We start from the raw sequence: 19,821 nt of genomic DNA on the forward strand, positions 1-19,821 counted from the left end.
CTCTCTCTCTCTCTCTCTCTCTCTCTCTCTCCCTTCCTTCCTTCCTTCCTTCCTTTCCTTCTTCCTTTGTCATCATCATTATGATCATTATTTGTGTTTTTGAGACCAGGTCTCACCACATCGTAGCCTTGGCTGGCCTGTAACTAACTCACTATGTGAAGCAGGTTGACCTCAAAATCAGAGATTGACCTGCCTCTGCCTCCCAAGTGTAAGGATTCAAGGTTCTCAGTAATGATTCTTAAATGAGGGGTGCAGAGAGAAGGACAATTAGAAAAGCTACTCAGATGTTCTCAAAATCCTTCCTATGCATCACAGAGGACCAGCTACAGCCTCCTCTGTTTCTTCTGCCTGCTTTGAGTCCCTCCCAATCACATCTGATGGTTTCCAGTAGGGTAGATTCCAGAAGCTATGTCTGTGTCTGAAAGCTTGCACATCTTATTCACAATTATAGTTTCCTTGTAAGGACTGTATTCTGTCCCTGGCGCTCCCGGGTATGCACTGGTGCACACCGAAGGGTTTGGCTGTTTTGGATGCTTGTTTCCTGTACCCTTCATCAAGCTGCTGCAGAGAAGAACTTGACCCCAGCACGCATCTCTGTTAAGGTGGCAATCTAAGATACGAGCTGCCGAATAACTCACCTGGCCCAGCTCCCAAATCAGCTTTTCTACTCTCGTAAGTCTGAGTAGAGATTAAAAAGTGGAAAGTAAGATGAGGGGAGAGGCAGACAGACAGACAGAAGCCTTCTTCCCTGAGCCCCTCCACATGTCCTGCTAAGGCCCCTCTAAAACAGAGCACTCATGGTAAACCATCCACCGCAATCCTGAAAGAGGTCACACTGCCTCACCACTGCAGCGGTTGTCTCCTGAGGCTATGCTCAGAAGTAGGGATGGGGTGTAAGGATTTAAAGGGGACACATGTGGACCATGGGCAGCATTCCTCAGCCTATTGCCAGGAATTGGTCCATACTCAGAGGTTATAAATTTAACAAGATTTCTGGAATTAGGCACACCCTAATGGCATTCCTGGGAATCAATTCTGCTGGCTGGCTGCCTGTGGTTTTTAAACAAACATCCTGCCCTGGAGCCTGTCAATCAAGGATCCATGATTACTCAATCCTGCCTTAGCTGCCCAACCCCTCTGAAAACTCTGTTCGAGGAAAGGGAAGGCTCTAAACGCGCACCTCGTCAGCAAGAGCCAGCTCTGGAGACACCAGAAGAACTGTCCCATCAGGCGGACCAAGTCAGGAAGCCTGGCTGATCACATGCTCAGGCTGCTGCCAGGACAGCCAAGGCTTTATCTACCCACCAGGAGGTGGCTGCTCTCAAGGGCACTGCTTTTCGCTTATTGGTGTCATATACAGTTTGAGAGTGATTATGTCTTCCATGTATCAGAGTTGCACATCTGGATCTGATCGAGAAAAAAATATACAACCCGTGGATTCCTTCCTGGCCTTGGAGTTGGATGTGGTAACCAACCTTTGAACTCAGTCCTTTGCCTGCATTCCTTTGGGGGGTTTTTGTCTTATTTTTCCCCCTAGATGTAGGATAGTTCTATTCAGCACATAAATTATTTTTATTAATATAATTATGCATCACTTAACAGTGGGGATGATTCTGAGAGATGCGTCAGGATGTAATTCCTGACTGTGCAAATATCACAGAACGTTCTTAAACAAAATAACATGAAGAGTTATGTCTCTAGCTGACACAAATTTCCACCACACTGTTTTAGGCGGAGTCTCTCAGCCTATGTCAGCTGTGGATCCCAGGCTGACAGTCACTCCAGGATGACAGTCACTCCAGGATGACAGTCCTCTAACCTCTGTCCCTAAGTGCTGGGATTCAGCCATATATGGTCCACACCACGCTCTAGGAGATGCACTCTTTTGTGCCTTCCCCTATATGTGTAATTTACCATTAAACTCAATTGTCATTATTGGTATGTGACCGTGTGTGTGTGTGGGGGGGTGTAAGCCAAACAGCAGGTCTCAGGCTTCTCTTCTTTTTGGTCTGTAACAAGCTTTCCAGTGCCCTTAACCCTGATTAGAATCTTCCCCTCCTCTCAGTGTCATTATGCTGGAACAACTGCTCTCCCCCCAACAAGCCACATAACCCACACAACACCCAACATAGACCAATCGCTATCGCAAATCCAGGGTGACTCAGCTAATGGAAAGCCACCCAAGCTAGGAGGAAGGACTCTTCTAAACTGTAAATCTTTGTCGCCATTGAAGTTACTCATCTGGGTGTCTAGGGCTTGCCCCTCCTATCTCATGGCTACAGAAGAAAAACAGTAAGGGCAGTTGACACTGCCACGGGAGAGGCAGGAGGCTGATAGCAGGGATGGTCCCATTCATGGCTCTTTATATGATTTCATGAGCTCCCAACTCTTCAGTAATGGCTTGAATATGTCACACCCTAGGCATGAGAATGTCTGTATTTTTCTGAAGATGCCTTAACTTGTATGTCTGTCACCACCTGTGACAATTTAAAGCAAGTCCCCAATATCAGATTGGTGCTGCAGATGGAACATGGGGGAAGGACTGCGTGCACAGAGAGAACATGGCCTTACCTTTTACCTCAGCCCAGACAGCACAGGAATATCTTCTCACCTGGAAGGGAAACAGAGAGGTCCATCTAAGTAGGAGACACGGGGCACCATTTTAAACAGTGCAATGCAGATGCTAAAAGGACCCCGACTCTCTGACTCTTCATACCCTAATTTGAACCAGAAAATCTTTAAGGTCCCATCTAGCTTTCATAAGTGTGTGTTTATGTTTTATGTTGCTAGGGATTTAACCCATGGCCTCATGCATGGTAGGCTAGGGCTTTACTGAGCCACAACCCCAACCCTATCTCTTACATCTCATAATTTAGCCATTTATCACCAGTGTTCAAGGGGCTGGCATTGGATACACATATGGGAGTGGCTCTAGACATCACTTCTGTGGGTTTCCAAAAGATCTCAGAAAGCTTACACCAGGAGTAGGCAATGGACCGCCAGGAGCGTCATTCCTAACCGCCAGCTCTGAACAAGCAGCATGGACTGCCTGAGAAGAGTTCTAAGATCGCATCTAGGTTCTACAGGAGGAAGTGATGTGTGTTATCTGCAAGCAACGAGAAACTCTGGTATAATAATATTTTGTCTCTCTGGATGATGCTTAACAACTTGAGGAACCCAAAATACGCTTTCAGGAAGAAAGCAACCAGAAAAAGCAAGAGACCTACAAACTCACTGGAACTGAGCATCTCCTCATCTGGTAATTGTCACTCACACACCTGTCAATGGGGACAGCTGGGACTCTTGAATGTGGCTGAGGATTCAGTGCAGTTTCCCTCGGGAAGAAGCTATAGAGCTACCCTTTCCATCTCACTCTGAGGCTCTCTTTCAAGTGACACATTGGGCATTCTGGTTTTTATGTTCTTAAAAAGGATTTAAAAATATATATTTAAATTGAAAACTTCTGGGAGGAAAAGCTTTAACTAGCCACAGGTTTCGAATATAATTCAATTTTGGCTTGAGGCTAGTTTTGAAATTAGGAAGGAAGAAATACGTATGTCAAGACAATGAGAAGCAAAGGGCAAAGCAGATAATGGAAAACATTACAACCGAGAAACTGACAGGGGCCAGGTGACACAGGAAGCTCATTGAAGTGGTGTGCCTGGGTCAGCTGCGAAATTTATAAAACTCACCCCGCAGTAGCTGGAGCAAGGAGCTCGGTAAAAGCAAGAGACAAGAATCTGAACAAGTGATGGGTAGAGAAAAGATAGCCAACCGTGCACAGCACTGGCTTTAAAAAGAAGAGAAAGGAAAGTGATTTTAAAATGGCATTAAGGTGACAGAACTCATCCAAGTTGATAACAGAGCACACAAGAAGGTGAGAACTCGGGAGAAGACATGCCTTATTCCTCCCTTAGCCTCAGGGCAGAGTGAGGCTATTGATTAGGACAAATACATAAAGGGAAAAAATGGAGATGTTGGAAGACTAATGCTTTCAAAACATACCATGAAGACAGGATAGTACTAGCCTGTAAGTCAATGAAACAGACTTCAGCATCCACCAATGAATTCTTGATATATGTCAGATATGTTTGAGAGAAGTACTTCTAACGTTTAGTTTGGTCAACTCAATACAATCTAAGAATCACCTAGAAAGAGAATCCTAGAGGGTCTGTCTGGATCAGGTTGGTTTATAGCTATATCTGTATGCGAGTATGGGGAATTGTTTTGATCATTTTATTTGACAAGGAAGACCCAGCCCACCATGGGTGGCACCATTCCCTATATTTGGGTCCTGGACTAAATAGTACTAAATAGTGATCTATAATATACACGCATGCACACATTCTCTCTCTGCTCTTAACTGGGATGAGCTGCTTCAGGTTCCTGCCTTGACTTTCCCAAAATGATGTGCTATAACCTGGAACTGTGAGCTGAATAAATTCCTCCCATAAAGTTGCTTTTTACTATCCTAGTAACTGGGCCAGAAACTAGAACAAGTGCTAAGAATTTAATGGAGACCAGACAGTCTTTCAACAAGTAGAGTTCAATGCCGGGCAGTGGTGGCGCACGCCTTTAATCCCAGCACTTGGGAGGCAGAGGCAGATGGATTTCTGAGTTCAAGGCCAGCCTGGTCTATTGAGCGAGTTCCAGGACAGCCAGGGCTATTCAGAGAAACCCTGTCTTGAAAACAAAAAACCAAAAAACCAAAACCACAAACAAACAAAAACCAAACCAGACTGGACTTTTACCTAATGCCAAATGTAAAAGCTCAAAACGAACCAAATGCTCAAAAGCAAGACTTAAAACTAAAACCTCCTAGGAACCAACACAAATGAGAAGTTTTTTTGTGCCTCAAAGAACATTGTTAACATTAAAGCAAAGCAAAAAGAAAAAAAAACCCTTAAGAATGGAAGAAAATGTTTTCAACTTCATCTCATAAGAGATTAATGTCTAAATTATATAGAGGACTCCAGACAACAATGAAAGAAATCAAACAACTCAATTTAAAAAGCAGTAGCTGTGTGGCGGCAGCAGCAGCAGTGGCCGATGCCTTGAGGCAGATGCAGGTGGATCTCTGAGTTTGAGGCAGCCTGATCGACCGAGCAAGTTCTAGGACAGGAGAGCTACACAGAGAAACCCTGTCTCAAAAACAGACGAATAAAGACAAAAAAACAAAGACAAAAATTAGTAAAGAACTTGAATAGACACTTGTCCTAAAGAACAGACTGCCACCAAGCATACGAATAGATGCTGAACATCATTAGTCTTTAAGGGAATGCAGAACAAGACTGCCTAGTGAGATGGTACCAGCTTGCACCCATCAGGGTATCTACTCCATTAAATTATTGAGGTAATAGTATTCTGAACTTTAACTTTCCACATCTTAATTCCTATATTATTATTACAAAGTAGTTCTTGGCCTCTCTGCTACTCATACATAATCTTAAAAAGTAAGCCTTGGTTTGCTATCAGCTTGCCAATGGTACATCAGACTTCTGTCTTATACAGAATTTAATAGATGCCTGTTTTAAATATGAAGAACTTTTGCTTCCAATGTATCAGTCAAGAGATGTTTTGTTAGTATTTGTGTAATTCTCCTGGTGTCCAACCCACATAATTTTACACCAAGTTTAGAACTCTCCTAGCTTGTCCAGCTCATTATAGTTGCCAATTATTGAAAGAAATCCAGCTTTCTGAAGAGTGGGGTGGGGAGGGAGGGGCCTGTTTGCCACTCTCTCCTCCTGTTCCCCTGGAGACTGGCGGAAGGCAGCATCCTGGTGGAGCAGAAAGGAAGCCACCAGAGCTAGACATTCCTCCCCAACTCGGACTCTCGAATTCTGGTACTCAGGAAGGTCGAGGGGCACTCAAACCAGATCAGTCCCAACAGAGATGCAGTACGGCCCTCAGAAGTGCGGCTGACACCTATGCAGTTCTTACCTGGCACCCATAGGAAAGCCTGCTCACAAGTTACATGTTTCTGTGGTTAGTCCACGTGGCGTCCACCGCAAACATGGGAGAAAGGTACATGCAACCCATTTGTTTTTAAAGATTTATTTATTGTTATGTGTAAGTCCACTGTAGCTGTCTTTAGACCCACCAGAAGAGGGCATCAGATCTCATTACAGATGGTTGTGAGTCACCATGTGGTTGCTGGGGTTTGAACTCAGGACCTTCAGAAGAGAAGCCAGTGCTCATAGCCGAGGAGCCATCTCTCCAGCCCAAATGCAAACAATTTAAATCTCATACAAAAAGGAAAATACCGAGGTCAGAACATCGTTGAAGCAACTCTACCTTGTTCCATTCGCTTGCAATCCGTAACAGAATGCAGTATTCATTTCCTGTTTTCAAAGGTGCATTGTAATACTCCCCATAGTAGAGCCTGTCTCCAATAGATATCTCCAACGTGTCGTCTGGAACATCACTGGCCAGGATTTCTGCAGCCACGTATCCGTCAGCAGGAGAAGTGTTGCCAAAGAATGAAGTCATGCCTTCAGAATCACAAGAAAATGTGCTTTGCAAGGACAGGGGAAGGACCAGCACCTGATATGAACTGGGAGAGGGGAAGAGACATTGACAGGGGACTTGTGAAGAACAGTGATCGCATTCATCATCACCCTGACCAGATGTAAATGTTATAAGGCTCATGGGCCGCTTGTCTGGAGGACTGTGTATTCCGGTTTACTGAACTCGCACTGTGCAGTAAGCATCTTAAAGACACTAGATCAGGCAAGAAAAACTGCTGGCGACACAGGACTTAGTGTCTGGCAGTTCTAACTACCGGGGACCTCCGTATTTACCTACAGCCAGATGACAAGCCAAGTCCCAGCTTCACAGGGAGGCCAAGCACAGGCTCCCTAGGTGGGAGAAACAGGCGAGTGTATCACGACCGTGTATCACGACCTTGTGTCTGTCACATGGTGGATCTGATCAGCAGTGTGTCACACGGGCAAGTAAAGCCTGCCACTGGGGAGGGTTTAAAAGTCACGTGAAGGCCCAGCACCTACGGGGACGAATGTGCTCAGTCTGAAGAGTGGCTCCAGACAGTCATGTGGTGACTTAAAACAGAAGTCATATGATTTATATCCCCCGCCGTTCAGAAGCTGACACCAAAGTTCACGCCAAACCAATGAGCGGTCAGGAGTAAAATGTCACCGTGTGTTAATCTGGGTTGACAAGATCCTGGAAATGTAAAGTAGCCCATAGATTTGGTGAAAATGTCCCTTAAACAAGGACACAGAGATACACTGACATTCAGGTGTAAACTTAGTAATATTTATCTATCAAAGAGGAAAGCAGTCGGAAGAAACAGAAGAATGAAATGCACCTGGTTAAACCGTGCCTCCCTTTCCATTCCTGTCGGCTCTGCCTTTACTTCTGGAATCATAACGTGTGAACATGTCCTATCTCTACCGACCTTGATAACAGGGCTGGGGGTGGGGCTACAACACTGCCTCTTGTATCTGCAGGTCCTTTCACATTTCTTCCTTTTAAAAATTGTTAATTTTTATTTTATGTGCATTGGTGTATTGTCTGTATGTATGTCAGGTACCCCGGAACTGGAGTCACAGACATTTGTAAGCTACTATGTGGGTGCTGGGAATTGAACCCAGGTCCTCTGGGAGAGCAGCCAGTGTTCTTAATTAGGAAGCCATCTCTCCGCCCCGCCCCCCTTTCACATTTCTTCAGTTATGATCAACTCCTAATAAATGCTGGTTGCGTTGAGTTTTCAATAGAGAAAAAAAGATGCCTGGACTACTACCAAATGTGATTAGGGTGATTTCCAAAACTCATTAGGCCACATAATTCTATTTTACCACCAATTTTGGGCTTCCTGCTCCACATTGCTAATGCCCCATTTCCTGCTCCCTAAAAGCACATGCATCACTTGGTTGAGGAGAGGGGGCCCTCCCCCATGGTAGCTATTGTATTTGGAAAGTCTCCAGCCACCTGCTATGTACTCAGCCATGTTAGGTGAGGGCCCTGATTGCCACAGAGCCTGGGCTTACTTTCAGAAAGGACTCTGAACAAAAGGGATTAAGTAAGACCCGCAGTGTAACAAATCAGCAGCAATAAACATTGAGTTTCGCTGCCTTTGGGCAACACTTGGGACAGCTTTTCTGGGGCCTTGGAGGTCTGGTGGCCACAGGCAAGAAGCCCCACACTGACTCAACCTGCCAGGTAATTGGAGTTTAAGGCTCACCTGTACCACGTTGATTCTGTACATTGCCCATTAGAGGTGCCGTTCACAGGGCAGGAAGCAGCTTTCTATTTAGACTGGTAAATATAGAAACTCCCAGGTCCCACCCCAAACCTATGGGACCAAAGTCTCCAGGACTAGAGTTGGGAATGCTGGCTGCTGATAAAGCATGCCAGCTGATTCCTGTTAGCTGGTAAGGGTAAGAGACCTTAGCCTCAAGGGAGTTCAGAGACAGGCCTGACCATCTGCCTAAGCTCTCCATTCTCCATGCCAACGTTCACACAAAAGACTCTGGCCTGGCAAAGCTGGTGCCTCCAGCTCAAGCCATGCAGCCAGCCAGGCTGGGGAACCGGCACAGCTCACCCCCAGGTAAGTAACACCGGTGACTGATGTGAAGGGAGCAGAGGCCGTGGGTTGGAACCTGACCACCGGGCCAGTCTGCAAGGACTTCTCCCCACTTCCACTGCCCTCCCTGCATGACTCACAGGTCGCCACTTCCTGTTTTGAAGGCATCGGCTGGTACACTGCCACCAGGGCAGGCTGTCATCTGGCTTTTCTTTTTGCCTTACGCAACTATTTGGCTTAAGTATCACATCTGCTCTTGTAAATTCGTTCAGGCAATGAATGATGCCAGGCTTCTGTTCCTCTTACAGCAACAGGATTACAATACTTTCCAATAACTTACTAGGAATCAAGCAACTGAGCTGTTTGAGCAATGTCTGTCCCTGAAAAGACTTGAAGTTAACTCAGTCTGAAAGCAGAGTTCTATAACAAATGGATACTCACACAGTATCTCCAGACTTGCCTTTCCATTCTTTTAGAATATCTCAGATTGATTTCTACCCTGATTGCACTGAACGGGCCATTACACTGAAGGGCTGAGAATGATAAAGGGCCATGTAGATCAGGCCATACACACCCGAGCTCCTTGACATGGTGCCGTGGCTCCCATCTGCAGGCCAATGCTAATCTTCCTGTCTGAGAAGGGGGACTGACAGAACTTCCCTAATCCTCCCATGACCTTTGTAAATAAAATGCAAAACTGAGCACAATGTAGTCCTCCAACAGAGGTAAATTAATCCCATCTCAATGCCATCTGGAACCCCAGCTGGTCACTAACTACATAGTGTCTTGCCGATACAACTCAATATGTGAACAGATAAAAAGAATTCTCCAAATGACCTTTTCTGAAACCACTACACACACACCCCAAGATCAGCCTGACGCAAGAAGGAGACATTCTGTCTCTGGGAAATGAGACAATCCTCGTGACCCACCATCACCATCGTTGAAGGTTGTACCATGGGATGTGCATGCAAGGGGCTATGCTGCCCAAAATGTTTGTCTCTGGTCCCTTGTAAGTCTCATTCTTCATTGGGAAGAATGCTACTGGGATGACAAGCCCACTATGTGTTCAGGGAAACAAAGCGAGAGGCTCCAGTTACCCAAGTTCAGCCACTCACAGGGAAGCCTTCCCACTCACATAGTAGGTCCACTGTGTGGAGTAAGACAGGTACTCACCTGATAGGTCCATTTATCTCCTTGGCTTTCCTCAGCCTGAAGCGTGGTAGAGGCCTTCCTCGCACAGTGAAAAAGTCTACTTCTGGAAGTGGGGGCTCTGCAAACATTAAGAAGGAGAAAACTGGGGGTGGGCAGGCGATCAGGTCAAGTAAAAAGCACAAAGAAAGTGGTCCTCCAGGCTGCCATGAAAGTTTGTAACCTCGAAACTGGAATAAATATTTATAAAAAAGGCAAACGCTGTATGAGTTCACTTGGGTGAAGCATTTAGATTAGTCAAATTCACAGAGCAAGCCGACTAGAGGTGGCCAAGAGCTGAGGGCCACCAGGCGGTGGTGGCACACGCCTTTAATCCCAGCACTTGGGAGGCAGAGACAGGCAGATTTCTGAGTTCGAGGCCAGCCTGGTCTACAGAGTGAGTTCCAGGACAGCCAGGGCTACACAGAAAAACCCTTTTTTGAAAAACCAAAAAAAAAAAAAAAAAAAAAAAAAAAGCTTTTGTATGCAGTGATAGCACGTGGTTGGAGAACAGGTAGTGGTGGTAGTTGTGCAACACGGTGACTGTCCCAACGCTAATAAAGTGTTTATTTAAAAATGGTTAATGTTGTTACATTCTATGTCTTTTCATAATAAAAAGAAGCGATGAACACGGTCCAGCACCCACAGGGTGCTGGTGTTTGCTACACCAACCACGGGTTTTGATGTTTGCGAGACAAAATCTTATTTGGTAGGTGCTCTGGTTTCGAGATGGATTAAGAGTGTCTCCCCAAACCTTCCGGCATCGGAAGCTTTGCTCCTAGGGTGATGATGCAAAAGGAGCCTTTTAGATGCAGAGTCTGGTGGAAGGCCTAATTGGTCACAAGATTGACCCCAGCCTGGTTGTGCTTACTGCCAAGGCACATGGGCACTTCCTTAAATGATCCATTCCGAAGCCATCCACCAAGGAGCCCTCACCTGGGGTCAAACTCTGAGCAGCCCCACCTTGAACTTTTAGCATCCTAAAATGTGAGCTAAAGAAATCCCTTTCTTATCCAGCTTCGTGCATTTTTATTATAACAACAGAAAGAGGACTCATGTAGCACAGAAGACCAGCATGTCAGACTTCTGGATCCCTCCTAGACACAGTGTTCTTTGTGTCACCCCTCCCTGCTTCCCGGCCCTTGGTAACCAGATTCCCCAGTTGCTCACTAGGAGAAGAATACACTGACAAACTGACCCCAGGGATATAGCACTGGTGTTTACATCCTGATCTCCGTGCTCCAGGTTACAACCTGATCTCCGTGCTCCAGGTTACATCCTGATCTCCGTGCTCCAGCTACCAGCCTGCCCGTGGGCATCATAAGGACAGCCTGGGCACTGGGCTTGCATACTACATGTCTGTGTCTCACCTTAGGGAAGCTCCCTAGCAAAGCTACCGAGGGGGCAACATGTTTGGACAGTCATTTTCTCCCTCTCTTGCTGGTCTTACCTCTGCAAAAAGAGTTCCTGAATGCTGTCTGTCCACATGATTCATGAGAAGGACTGTTTGGCTGTTGGGCCCCTGTGGTCCCATCTCCCCCCAACCCTTTTTTCATTCAAGGTGTCATCCTGACCACAGGACAGATGCTTTCAACTCACTTGCACCCTCCACTCACCAGGCAGATGGAATCAAGGCAGGTCTGAAGCCACGCCTACAACTGTCATGCACATTCAACATCGAAGTTTAAGGTCAGGGAGTCCACGAAGCTTCATTTTGCCTCTGCTCAAGTTGGTTTCACCAGCAACCAGTAATGAGATCTCTAGCTTACTTTTTTTTTCTTTTGTCAAGACGGGGTTGCCCGTACAGCCCCGGCTGTCCTGGAACTCACTCTGCAGATCAAACTCACAGAGATTCACCTGCCTCTGCCTCCTGAGTGCTGGGATTAAAGGCATTCACCACCACTGCCCAGTCTCTCTCTCACTCTGTGACGTATAAATACTCTTGACATCTACACCTTTGACAAGTTATAGGCGAGGAAGCCTAGGCTGTAAGTTCTCCACGCAGGAATCCACGCCCTGTGGCACAGGGAGGATGCACACACTTTCTCTGCTATTTACATTCCTCGTTTACCCCGGGGTCTCTTAAATGCCAGCTCCACCAAATCTTCCAGCTGGTCTTTATATCTCCTTTCAGGGAATTAATAACACCCATTTTTACTACACCAAGGGAAGGCTTTACAATTTCCAGGAACTGTACTGTAGTATCAGAGGTTTCTCTAGTATGGCTCACACTGAGGAAGACAAAGTTAAGGTGCAGAAATAATCACCAACATAGTGGGTCAGACCAAGGGCTCTGGCTTCTACGACTTTTGCCTCTAGCTGCCCATCTATAAAATGGGAATGAGAAGAACAGCTACTTTGATCCTTAATCAGCACACTGAAAAAAAAAAGGCAGTGCCTGTAATATCTGGTGTGTCTCTGAGGCACCAAGGCAGCTTAAGCTACTTGACATGGTCACTTGGTCAACAGCTTGAAGAATGTGCCCCGGAGTGATGCCAATGTTCATTAAGGATGGCTGTCAGCCAAGGGGGATGGATAACTCAATGGGATTTGGTGCAGGAAGAAAGATCTGTGTCACAGATATCATTCACTAATCCACAAGAAACTTCACTAATGCACAGTGGTCAAGCTGGGAGGACTCAGGTGAAAGGTTCTGGGTAGCTCTCTCTCTTCATCCCCTGAAATACAAATTCTACTGAGTCAAACACCAGTTTAAATGTGTTAAACACTTTCCTTGCGTTGTGCTTTAAAATAATAAGGTTTGTTTTGGTTTTCTTTGGGATTTTTGGTTTTTGAGACAGTTTCTCTGTGTACTATAACACTGTCTGTTCTGGGCTTTGCTTTGTAGACCAGGCTGGCCTCAAACTCACAGAGATCTGACTGCCTCTGCCTCCTGAGTGCTGAGATTAAGGGTGTGTACCACCATGCCAAGACTAATAATAAATAAATTTAAGAAGCCAATTTCTCAGTAGCAGCCCTCCCCCTCCCACAGAGTTTCTATGGGGCCGTTACCCATGAGTCTCCAAATGCTATCTGGCTTAGGCCCTAGAGACATAATTGCCATACTTAGAACTGACCAAAAGGAGTGGTTCATTTAACTCTGAGAGATGACAGCATCTCATTCTTAGTCTTGGATCACAGCTGTAAGTACCACATAAGCCAGGAATGCTCATCTTTCCAGGTCTGGGTGAAAGACTTTAGGCAGAACAGCTCAGCAAGAACAACGGGCCACTGAGAGTACATCTGTAGCTGGAACTTACTGTGCTTCAAGTGAGATCCCTTCCTGGACGTCCATCTGCAATCCAGCACATTCTGCAAGCTTAAGCTTTGAGTTGGTTTCTGTCATCTACACCCCAAAGGGCCCTGACTAATTTTAGAATGCACCCAGCCACCCCCATCTCCTGCTGAAGGGCAGAACGCACAGCTGTATGTACAAGTGAGGGAGTTCTGGCGCCAGGCCAGAAGCCATTCTTAGGCCTCGGTGTGAGAGCGCCTGCCAATCTCCTATTAGCCCAGATCCCCAAACTCTGGGCTAATAAGCTGAGTTCTGGCAGTGGCGAGATGGACAGCAGGAGGGAACGGGTAGGCATAGGTCAGATCTGAGGTTCAAGAAGGAGTTAAAGAAAATCTAATTAGAAGTAGAACCTAAGAGCCAAAGAGGGTGAACTGGAAAAGAGCAAAAAGTCAGTAGTCGAGGTATGAAATGCTTTTGGTCTGAGGAAATCAATGCAAGAGAAGCCAGGGAGGCAGGACATGGAAGACAGAGAACAGAGGCGCACACCCGGATCATGATGCCCCTCACCGGAGCTTGCAGAAAGTCTGGAATGGAAGTACTTCACATCTAGGGAATTTGCTGAGACTGAAGTGTGTGTGAAAGTGTCTCGAAGGAAGCTAGAAATTCACATTCAGTCTAGAAGTGCTTCTGAAGTCACCAGACACGGTGACACAGATCATACTTCTCACTGTCAAGGGTCCTAGGTAGGGGATTCGCAGGGAACAGGCCCTGCTTGCAGGTAAGGCTTCATAAAATGCCTTTTATGAGAGCCTTTCTCCCTTTAGAGAGGATTTAGAGCGATTTCACGACACCTCTGAGAAAGACGCTGCAGAAGTGACAGGAAAAGAAAGCAGCCCCGTGCCTGAGCTGCGAGTCCCCTCACCTGAGAACTCTGCCCTCAGGCCTGAGTGCCATCACCAGGCTGTTGTGCTCTGTAGTAACAGTAAGCAAGGGTCTCTTGTTTCCTGTGGTCCAGCCCAAGGGGAGAAACTTATCGCTTTTATTGCTCAACCCCTCTCACCCTCTTCTCACGGTTGTTCTCTGTTCTCCTCCGAGATAACTAAACCTAGCTGAGCTCATCTCTCTACCCTTCCAATCCGTCTAGTTTCTCTCAACCTGGAGGAGACTCAACCTGGAGGAGACAGGACAAAGCGTAGGGAAGACAGGGCTCAGAGAAGGCAGGTCTGGGGGACAACAGGAAGGCTCTGCTAGTTGTGCTCTGAGCCACCCAGTGTGGGATGCACCTTGCAGTTCCAAAGGTGCACTGTCACCTGGCTGCCAATCAGCACATGATTTCCAGGTTGTTTGCTGCCTCGCTTGCGCAAGGCCTTCCCCAACTTGATCTGCTCCACATTCTATACTTCCCTGAAATGTAGCAAGTATGGCCATCAGCAGGCTGGTTCTCAGCCACATTTCGAGGTGAAGTAACCCCGGCTTCCTGTTCTGTCATCACAGTGCCACTCCTCAGCTTCCAAGTTGCTGTCCCCGACAAATCTGCCTCCTACCCACACCCCTCTTCACTGATCTAAAAGCAAAGCAAAGCGTAATAGTCCTGTGGGGTAGAGAATGCAGTCCTCTCCCCTGGGTATGCACAACGGAAGCAGGGCCAGAGGCAGGCTTTCTGTACTGTTAAGAAGTTCCAGTAACCTCAATCCTCCGCTAGAAGCAAACCACTAAAGAGTATCAGGCGCATCGTATGAGAAAAAACCAACAACAAAACAAAACAAAAATCGCCTTGAAGAATACAGAGAAAAGTAACGGCAAAATGACAAGCAGGAACCGCACAGGGAGGTGACAGAAGAGCGTGTAGTTCAGGAAGACCACAACCCAACCAGGAAATCGAGAGGTGCATTAAACAACCCGGAGAAGAAAGTTCCCGTGTAGATTCAGCTTCATGTCATAAGTCAGAACACAGTCTAAATGAGCCCAGATTATTACAAAGATAAGAAAGTTCTAGAGAACAAAATTTAACCTAGACTTCAGAGGTGGGGAGCATTTTTCTCAGTATCATTGGAGGAGTGAATGCTAAGACATTAACGGAACTGGTTCTGTGGCACTGTCAAGTGTCTAAGTGTTTGGCTACAGAGACAGTCCGTGGGTATATCACGCTTTCCCCATTGCTTGAGAGTCTGAGTTTGGATCCCTGACACCCACGTAAAAGCCAGCTGTAGCAATGTATCTATAACCTTAGTGCTGCGGGCTGGGATAGGTGGATGAGACAGGGGGACCCCAAAACTCCCTGGCTATCCTGTCTAGTCAAATGCGGAGCTTAAGGCTCTGCCAACCAACCAACCAACCAAACAAACAAACAACAAACAAGGTGACTGCAATAAAGACATACATTGACTCCCTTGCCTCCCTGCTCACAATTACAGACATGTCTAAGTACACATGCACACATGTGTGAGTACACACACACAGACACACACACAGGCACACATACACACACACAGGCACACACACACACATACACACAGGCACACTCATCCATACATATACCATACATATCCAAAATCTAAATGTCAAAATAATGAAAATAAAATTAAAGAATAAATTATCTTGGTGTGGGAAATGTGTAACACATATGCAAAGATTAATATTGCTAAGACAAGGCAAATGCTACATCAATAAAAGGAGATACTATAAGTGCAACTATAGTAAAAGTTTTTTACCTAACCTTATGACAATAAGTGTAGTTTTTTGTTGTTGTTGTTGTTGTTGTTTGTTTTTTAAGAGATGTGCTCAAAGAGAGAACGTCCACCATATGCCGCCAGCCACAAGGTCACATCCACAGAGCTGTGAGGCTCGGCCACAGGGTCTCCCACTCAGCACTGTGCATTGGTATTTGTCATAAATATTTCCTGAGTTCAAGTGTCGAGTCTCAGCATGGTCCTTCTACCACATCAATCACAACAATTCTGTTCATTTTTTATTTTTTTTTTTAAGGATTCTGATCTAAGGAAGCCTTCCTATGCGTGTTTTATAAAGTTAAAGTGTATACATGGTGACCCAAGCAGCCAGCCCGTTTACTTCCACCGGGGGTCACCCTACCTCAGTGAAGACCCCTAATGGGAACTGAATGGTGTTAGTGGGTGAAGCAGAGAGATGCCAACGGGTGTCCACTGAGCCCTTTAAACAGGAACATGAGGTTAGAAGGCAGACCCATGTTTCTGGGAGTGGGACACCAAACACGCTCGCTCCCAGCCTGACCCAAGGAACCAACGACCTTATACTACCAAAGACTTTGAAAGGAAAGCAGGCCAGGGGTCAATCCTTATCCAAAACCTCAGATGCAACTTCAGCCCCCAGACACTCGAGGGACTTTCCAAGATCCCCCCGGTGCCCTGTGACCAGCTAGGAAGAAAAGGCTCCTCACCGGGGCGGACACAAGGGCACAGAACCCTTAAAGAGTTGGCAATCACTCAAAATGGAACCGAAGTCTGGAGGAGGAAAACTTAGGAGAACTGGTCCCTCGGGGTGCTCCCCAGCCACCGGCTGACAGTAAAGAGGTGCGAGAGACAGGGCCAGGGAGAGCAGGGGTCCTGGCTGTCTTCCTACCCATCTGAAAAAGCACCTTCTCTTTTCTTATTATGACGGCAACCAGAGAGGGGAAATCTCTCATGCTAGTTGCTGGCATTGGTACTGAAGTCAAATATAGAAGTGACTTCCGTCCCTTTCCCCTTTTTCCCTCTAGCATTTTTCAAATAATAGCCACAGCCTGGGGGACAACTGGTGGACTTTATCATCACATCCACACGCACACTTATTTCTGTTCCCCACCCCTACCCCAGCATCCACCCTGTTGCGAGCCATATCATTCGCCATTATAGGATGGTGCTGGCTTCCACTGCCCATCTGATAGTAATAATGACTCGGCACAAGTCCTCTTTGCCCAGCCTTATGTTATTGAAGTGATTCTTACTTTAGCCTATCCCGTGGCAACAGTAAGACACAGAGCACCTGGGCAGTAAACGCTCCAGTATATAGGGTGGCCTTGCTAGTCCATTAGTGTTCCCCGTAGCATCATGAAAGGCGTTCCTGAATAAAGTGCTGTTGAGAAGGATCTCAGGCGTCNCGTCGTTCTTGCTGGTCAAGGCCGGTCAAGACACCATCCCACCCCAGCATCCACCCCCCACCAACACCCACCCCTACCCCAGCATCCACCCCATCCCAGCATCCACCCCCCATCAATACCCACCCCTACCCCTTTAGCTGTTTCTGATTTCCTGTGTTGTCCCTATGAAAATAAAATTTGCTTATAACTCAACGAGAAAACAGTACAGTCGATGTGAGAGCGCTCCTTCTGCCTCTTAGGGGTCTACACCTCTTAGGGGTCTACACCAAAGACAGTGAGTGCTTACTTGTTCTCCTTCCTCCCCTAAAGTGGAGAATGAATGAGCATGTTCTAAAGAATTCAGTTCAATGTGCCTGCTTAGGCCGCACATGAACCACAGGCCTGAGACTTGTCCTAGCCTCCAGCCAACACCCTCCCTTGCCTCCTAAAGCACTTGCCTCTGTCCCTCTCCATTCCTTGGCATCTCCTCTGAGGTCAGCAATATATTTAAAGCTCTTGTTTTCATCCCGTTCCCATCAGTAAGATTTAATTTAATAGGAGGCTCACAGAAGGGAAATTCCACCCGCTTTTCTTCTGGGAAAGCATCCGCTGTGTTTTCCAGATCCAAATCCTTAACTCAACATTTCTGGTAACATCCGAAAGTTCCTCTTTTTACTGAAACACTGCCACAAACATCTGGGGTATCCTCACTTCAACAAACCAGGTTCTCTTTTCTCTTACTTTTATGGGACAGACGCAAGGGTTTCTCTCTCTCTCTCTCTCTCTCTCTCTCTCTCTCAACTCTTTAATAAAGTCTCACCAATTTGAAATTTCACACTGCCGGTCTCTAAAGCAGAGGTTCTCAGTCTGCAGGTTGCGACCCCTTTGGGGGGGGGGGTCACATATCAGATACTCTGCATATCAGATATTTACATTACAACTCATAACAGTAGCAAAATTACAGTTCTGAAGTATCAATGAAATAATTGTATGGTTGGAAGTCCCCACGCTATGAGGAACTGTGTTATAGGGTCGCAGCATTAGGAAGGATAAGAACTACTGCTCTAAAGCAAGTTCTAATAGCAGGCATGATCTCAATGCGTTTAAAAGCCTGCACCGTCCCAGTGAACTTGAACAGCTCAACAGTGCCCCCTGGTGGCCATGAGCGCAGACACAGGACACTTGAGTGACTTGGGGCTGTGTTCCAAAACCTCAATACCTATTATAAATTGTCCTCTGGCTTATACAGATATCCAATAGCTAACCCCCCTCCTGCTCTACATGCAGAAAACAAAAATAATAAAATGTAGTAAATATGTTTTTAAAGCAGTACACCCCACTCAAGTATGACACGGGCCAAAGAATAGGCGACTGGACAGTCTCTTTCGAAGCATTGCTTTATAAACATTGAATTGGACAGCACTTGTCTCTGGCACAAAGTACTCAGAATTTCTCTTAATACGAAAAAACCTATCTCTTCAGCATTAATTACTCCCTGGCTATTAAGAAACGTGGATTTATTGTGCTAAATGTTATTAGCATTTGTTGAGAGATTCAATATAGAACAGACAAAAGGAAAATGCTTTCAAAGAATTCCTATTTTACAGCGGAAGAAAGATAATAAACAATTTTTTTAAATCAAAAATCCAAGTTGTATGAAGAAGTCAAGGAGGGCGAGTGGTAGAGAGGAATAGGGTAGGGGCTGGAGAGATGGCTCAACGGTTAAGAGCACTGGCTGGTCTTCTAGAGGTCCTGAGTTCAAATCCCAGCAACCACATGGTGGCTCACAACCATCTGTAACTAGAGTGTCATGGGATCTGATGCTCTCTTCTGGGGTGCAGATGTACATGCAGAGAAAACAGCCATTCACATAAGTAAATAAATCTTTAAAATAAAGTAATAGGGTAGGGAGTGAGGGGTGTTCAGGAAAGGATGGTCAGGGGAAGCCCCTCAAAGGGGATTATTGTTTTAGGCATGTTTTCCAGATAGCATGTGCCAGAAGCTATTCCAAAACAGTATATTATGGTTATTTGAGAAGCAGAACTTTTGTGAGGTGGCATAGTCATGAGAACCTTGTCCTTATGATGGGTTAATCCATTCATGGGTTATCAGGGGAGTTGGTTTGAATAAAACCCAACTTTTCATTACACTCGCTCTGTCTACCATGTGACACCTCAGGCCATGGCTGAGCAGGAAAATGCTAACCCAATGCTGTCTTCCCAACATCCAAAAGCTATTCTTTGTAAATCTGTGGTCGGTTGTAGCAACAGGGAGCAGAGTAAGACAAGGTGAACAATCACACTGCCAAATACTCACAGGAAACCACAGACAGAGGTCATCCCAGAAAGAGGTGATAGCAAACGGAAACGCCTTCACTGGGAAAAGTCTGAGCTATTTAAGAAAAAGCAAGAAGGCGAGGGAGAGACAGCTGGCACCTGGTGAGAAAGAAGACGAGGAGGAGGTGAGTTCAAGAAGGTGGTCCAGGAAGGCTGAGCGGAGAGGACTACACTAATGAAGCCAGCCTGGGTTACAGAGAGAGCATGAGGCCAACCCAAGGGTATATAGGGTGTCATGAAATAAACAACAACAATAAGCAAACAAACAGAAAACCAGAAATCCTCTGCAGGAGTCCAAGCAAGCAGCTCCTGCTAGGGTCGGCTCTGTAGTGTTGAAGACAAAGACAGAAATATTTGATTGAAATCAACAGGGTTGGTTAACTGATTAGACATTTAGGAGTCAGATAGAGGCAATTAAGAT

The 19,821-nt window shown here is 46.1% G+C and overlaps 1 protein-coding gene across 1 annotated transcript in view; it reads right to left on the minus strand.

Moving 5' to 3' along the window:
• Susd1 (sushi domain containing 1) overlaps window positions 1-19,821 on the minus strand; it is a 120,780-nt gene that overhangs the window by 6,974 nt on the left and 93,985 nt on the right. Inside the window, exons 13-15 of the mRNA XM_021200675.2 lie at window positions 9,722-9,818; window positions 6,295-6,553; window positions 2,572-2,611 (exon numbers count right to left, since the gene is read on the minus strand). Coding sequence (XP_021056334.1) covers window positions 2,572-2,611; window positions 6,295-6,553; window positions 9,722-9,818 — 396 coding nt within the window. The remainder of the gene's footprint in view (window positions 1-2,571; window positions 2,612-6,294; window positions 6,554-9,721; window positions 9,819-19,821) is intronic.

The sequence above is a fragment of the Mus pahari genome, chromosome 6, assembly GCF_900095145.1.
Source record: "Mus pahari chromosome 6, PAHARI_EIJ_v1.1, whole genome shotgun sequence".
Lineage (NCBI taxonomy): Eukaryota > Metazoa > Chordata > Mammalia > Rodentia > Muridae > Mus > Mus pahari.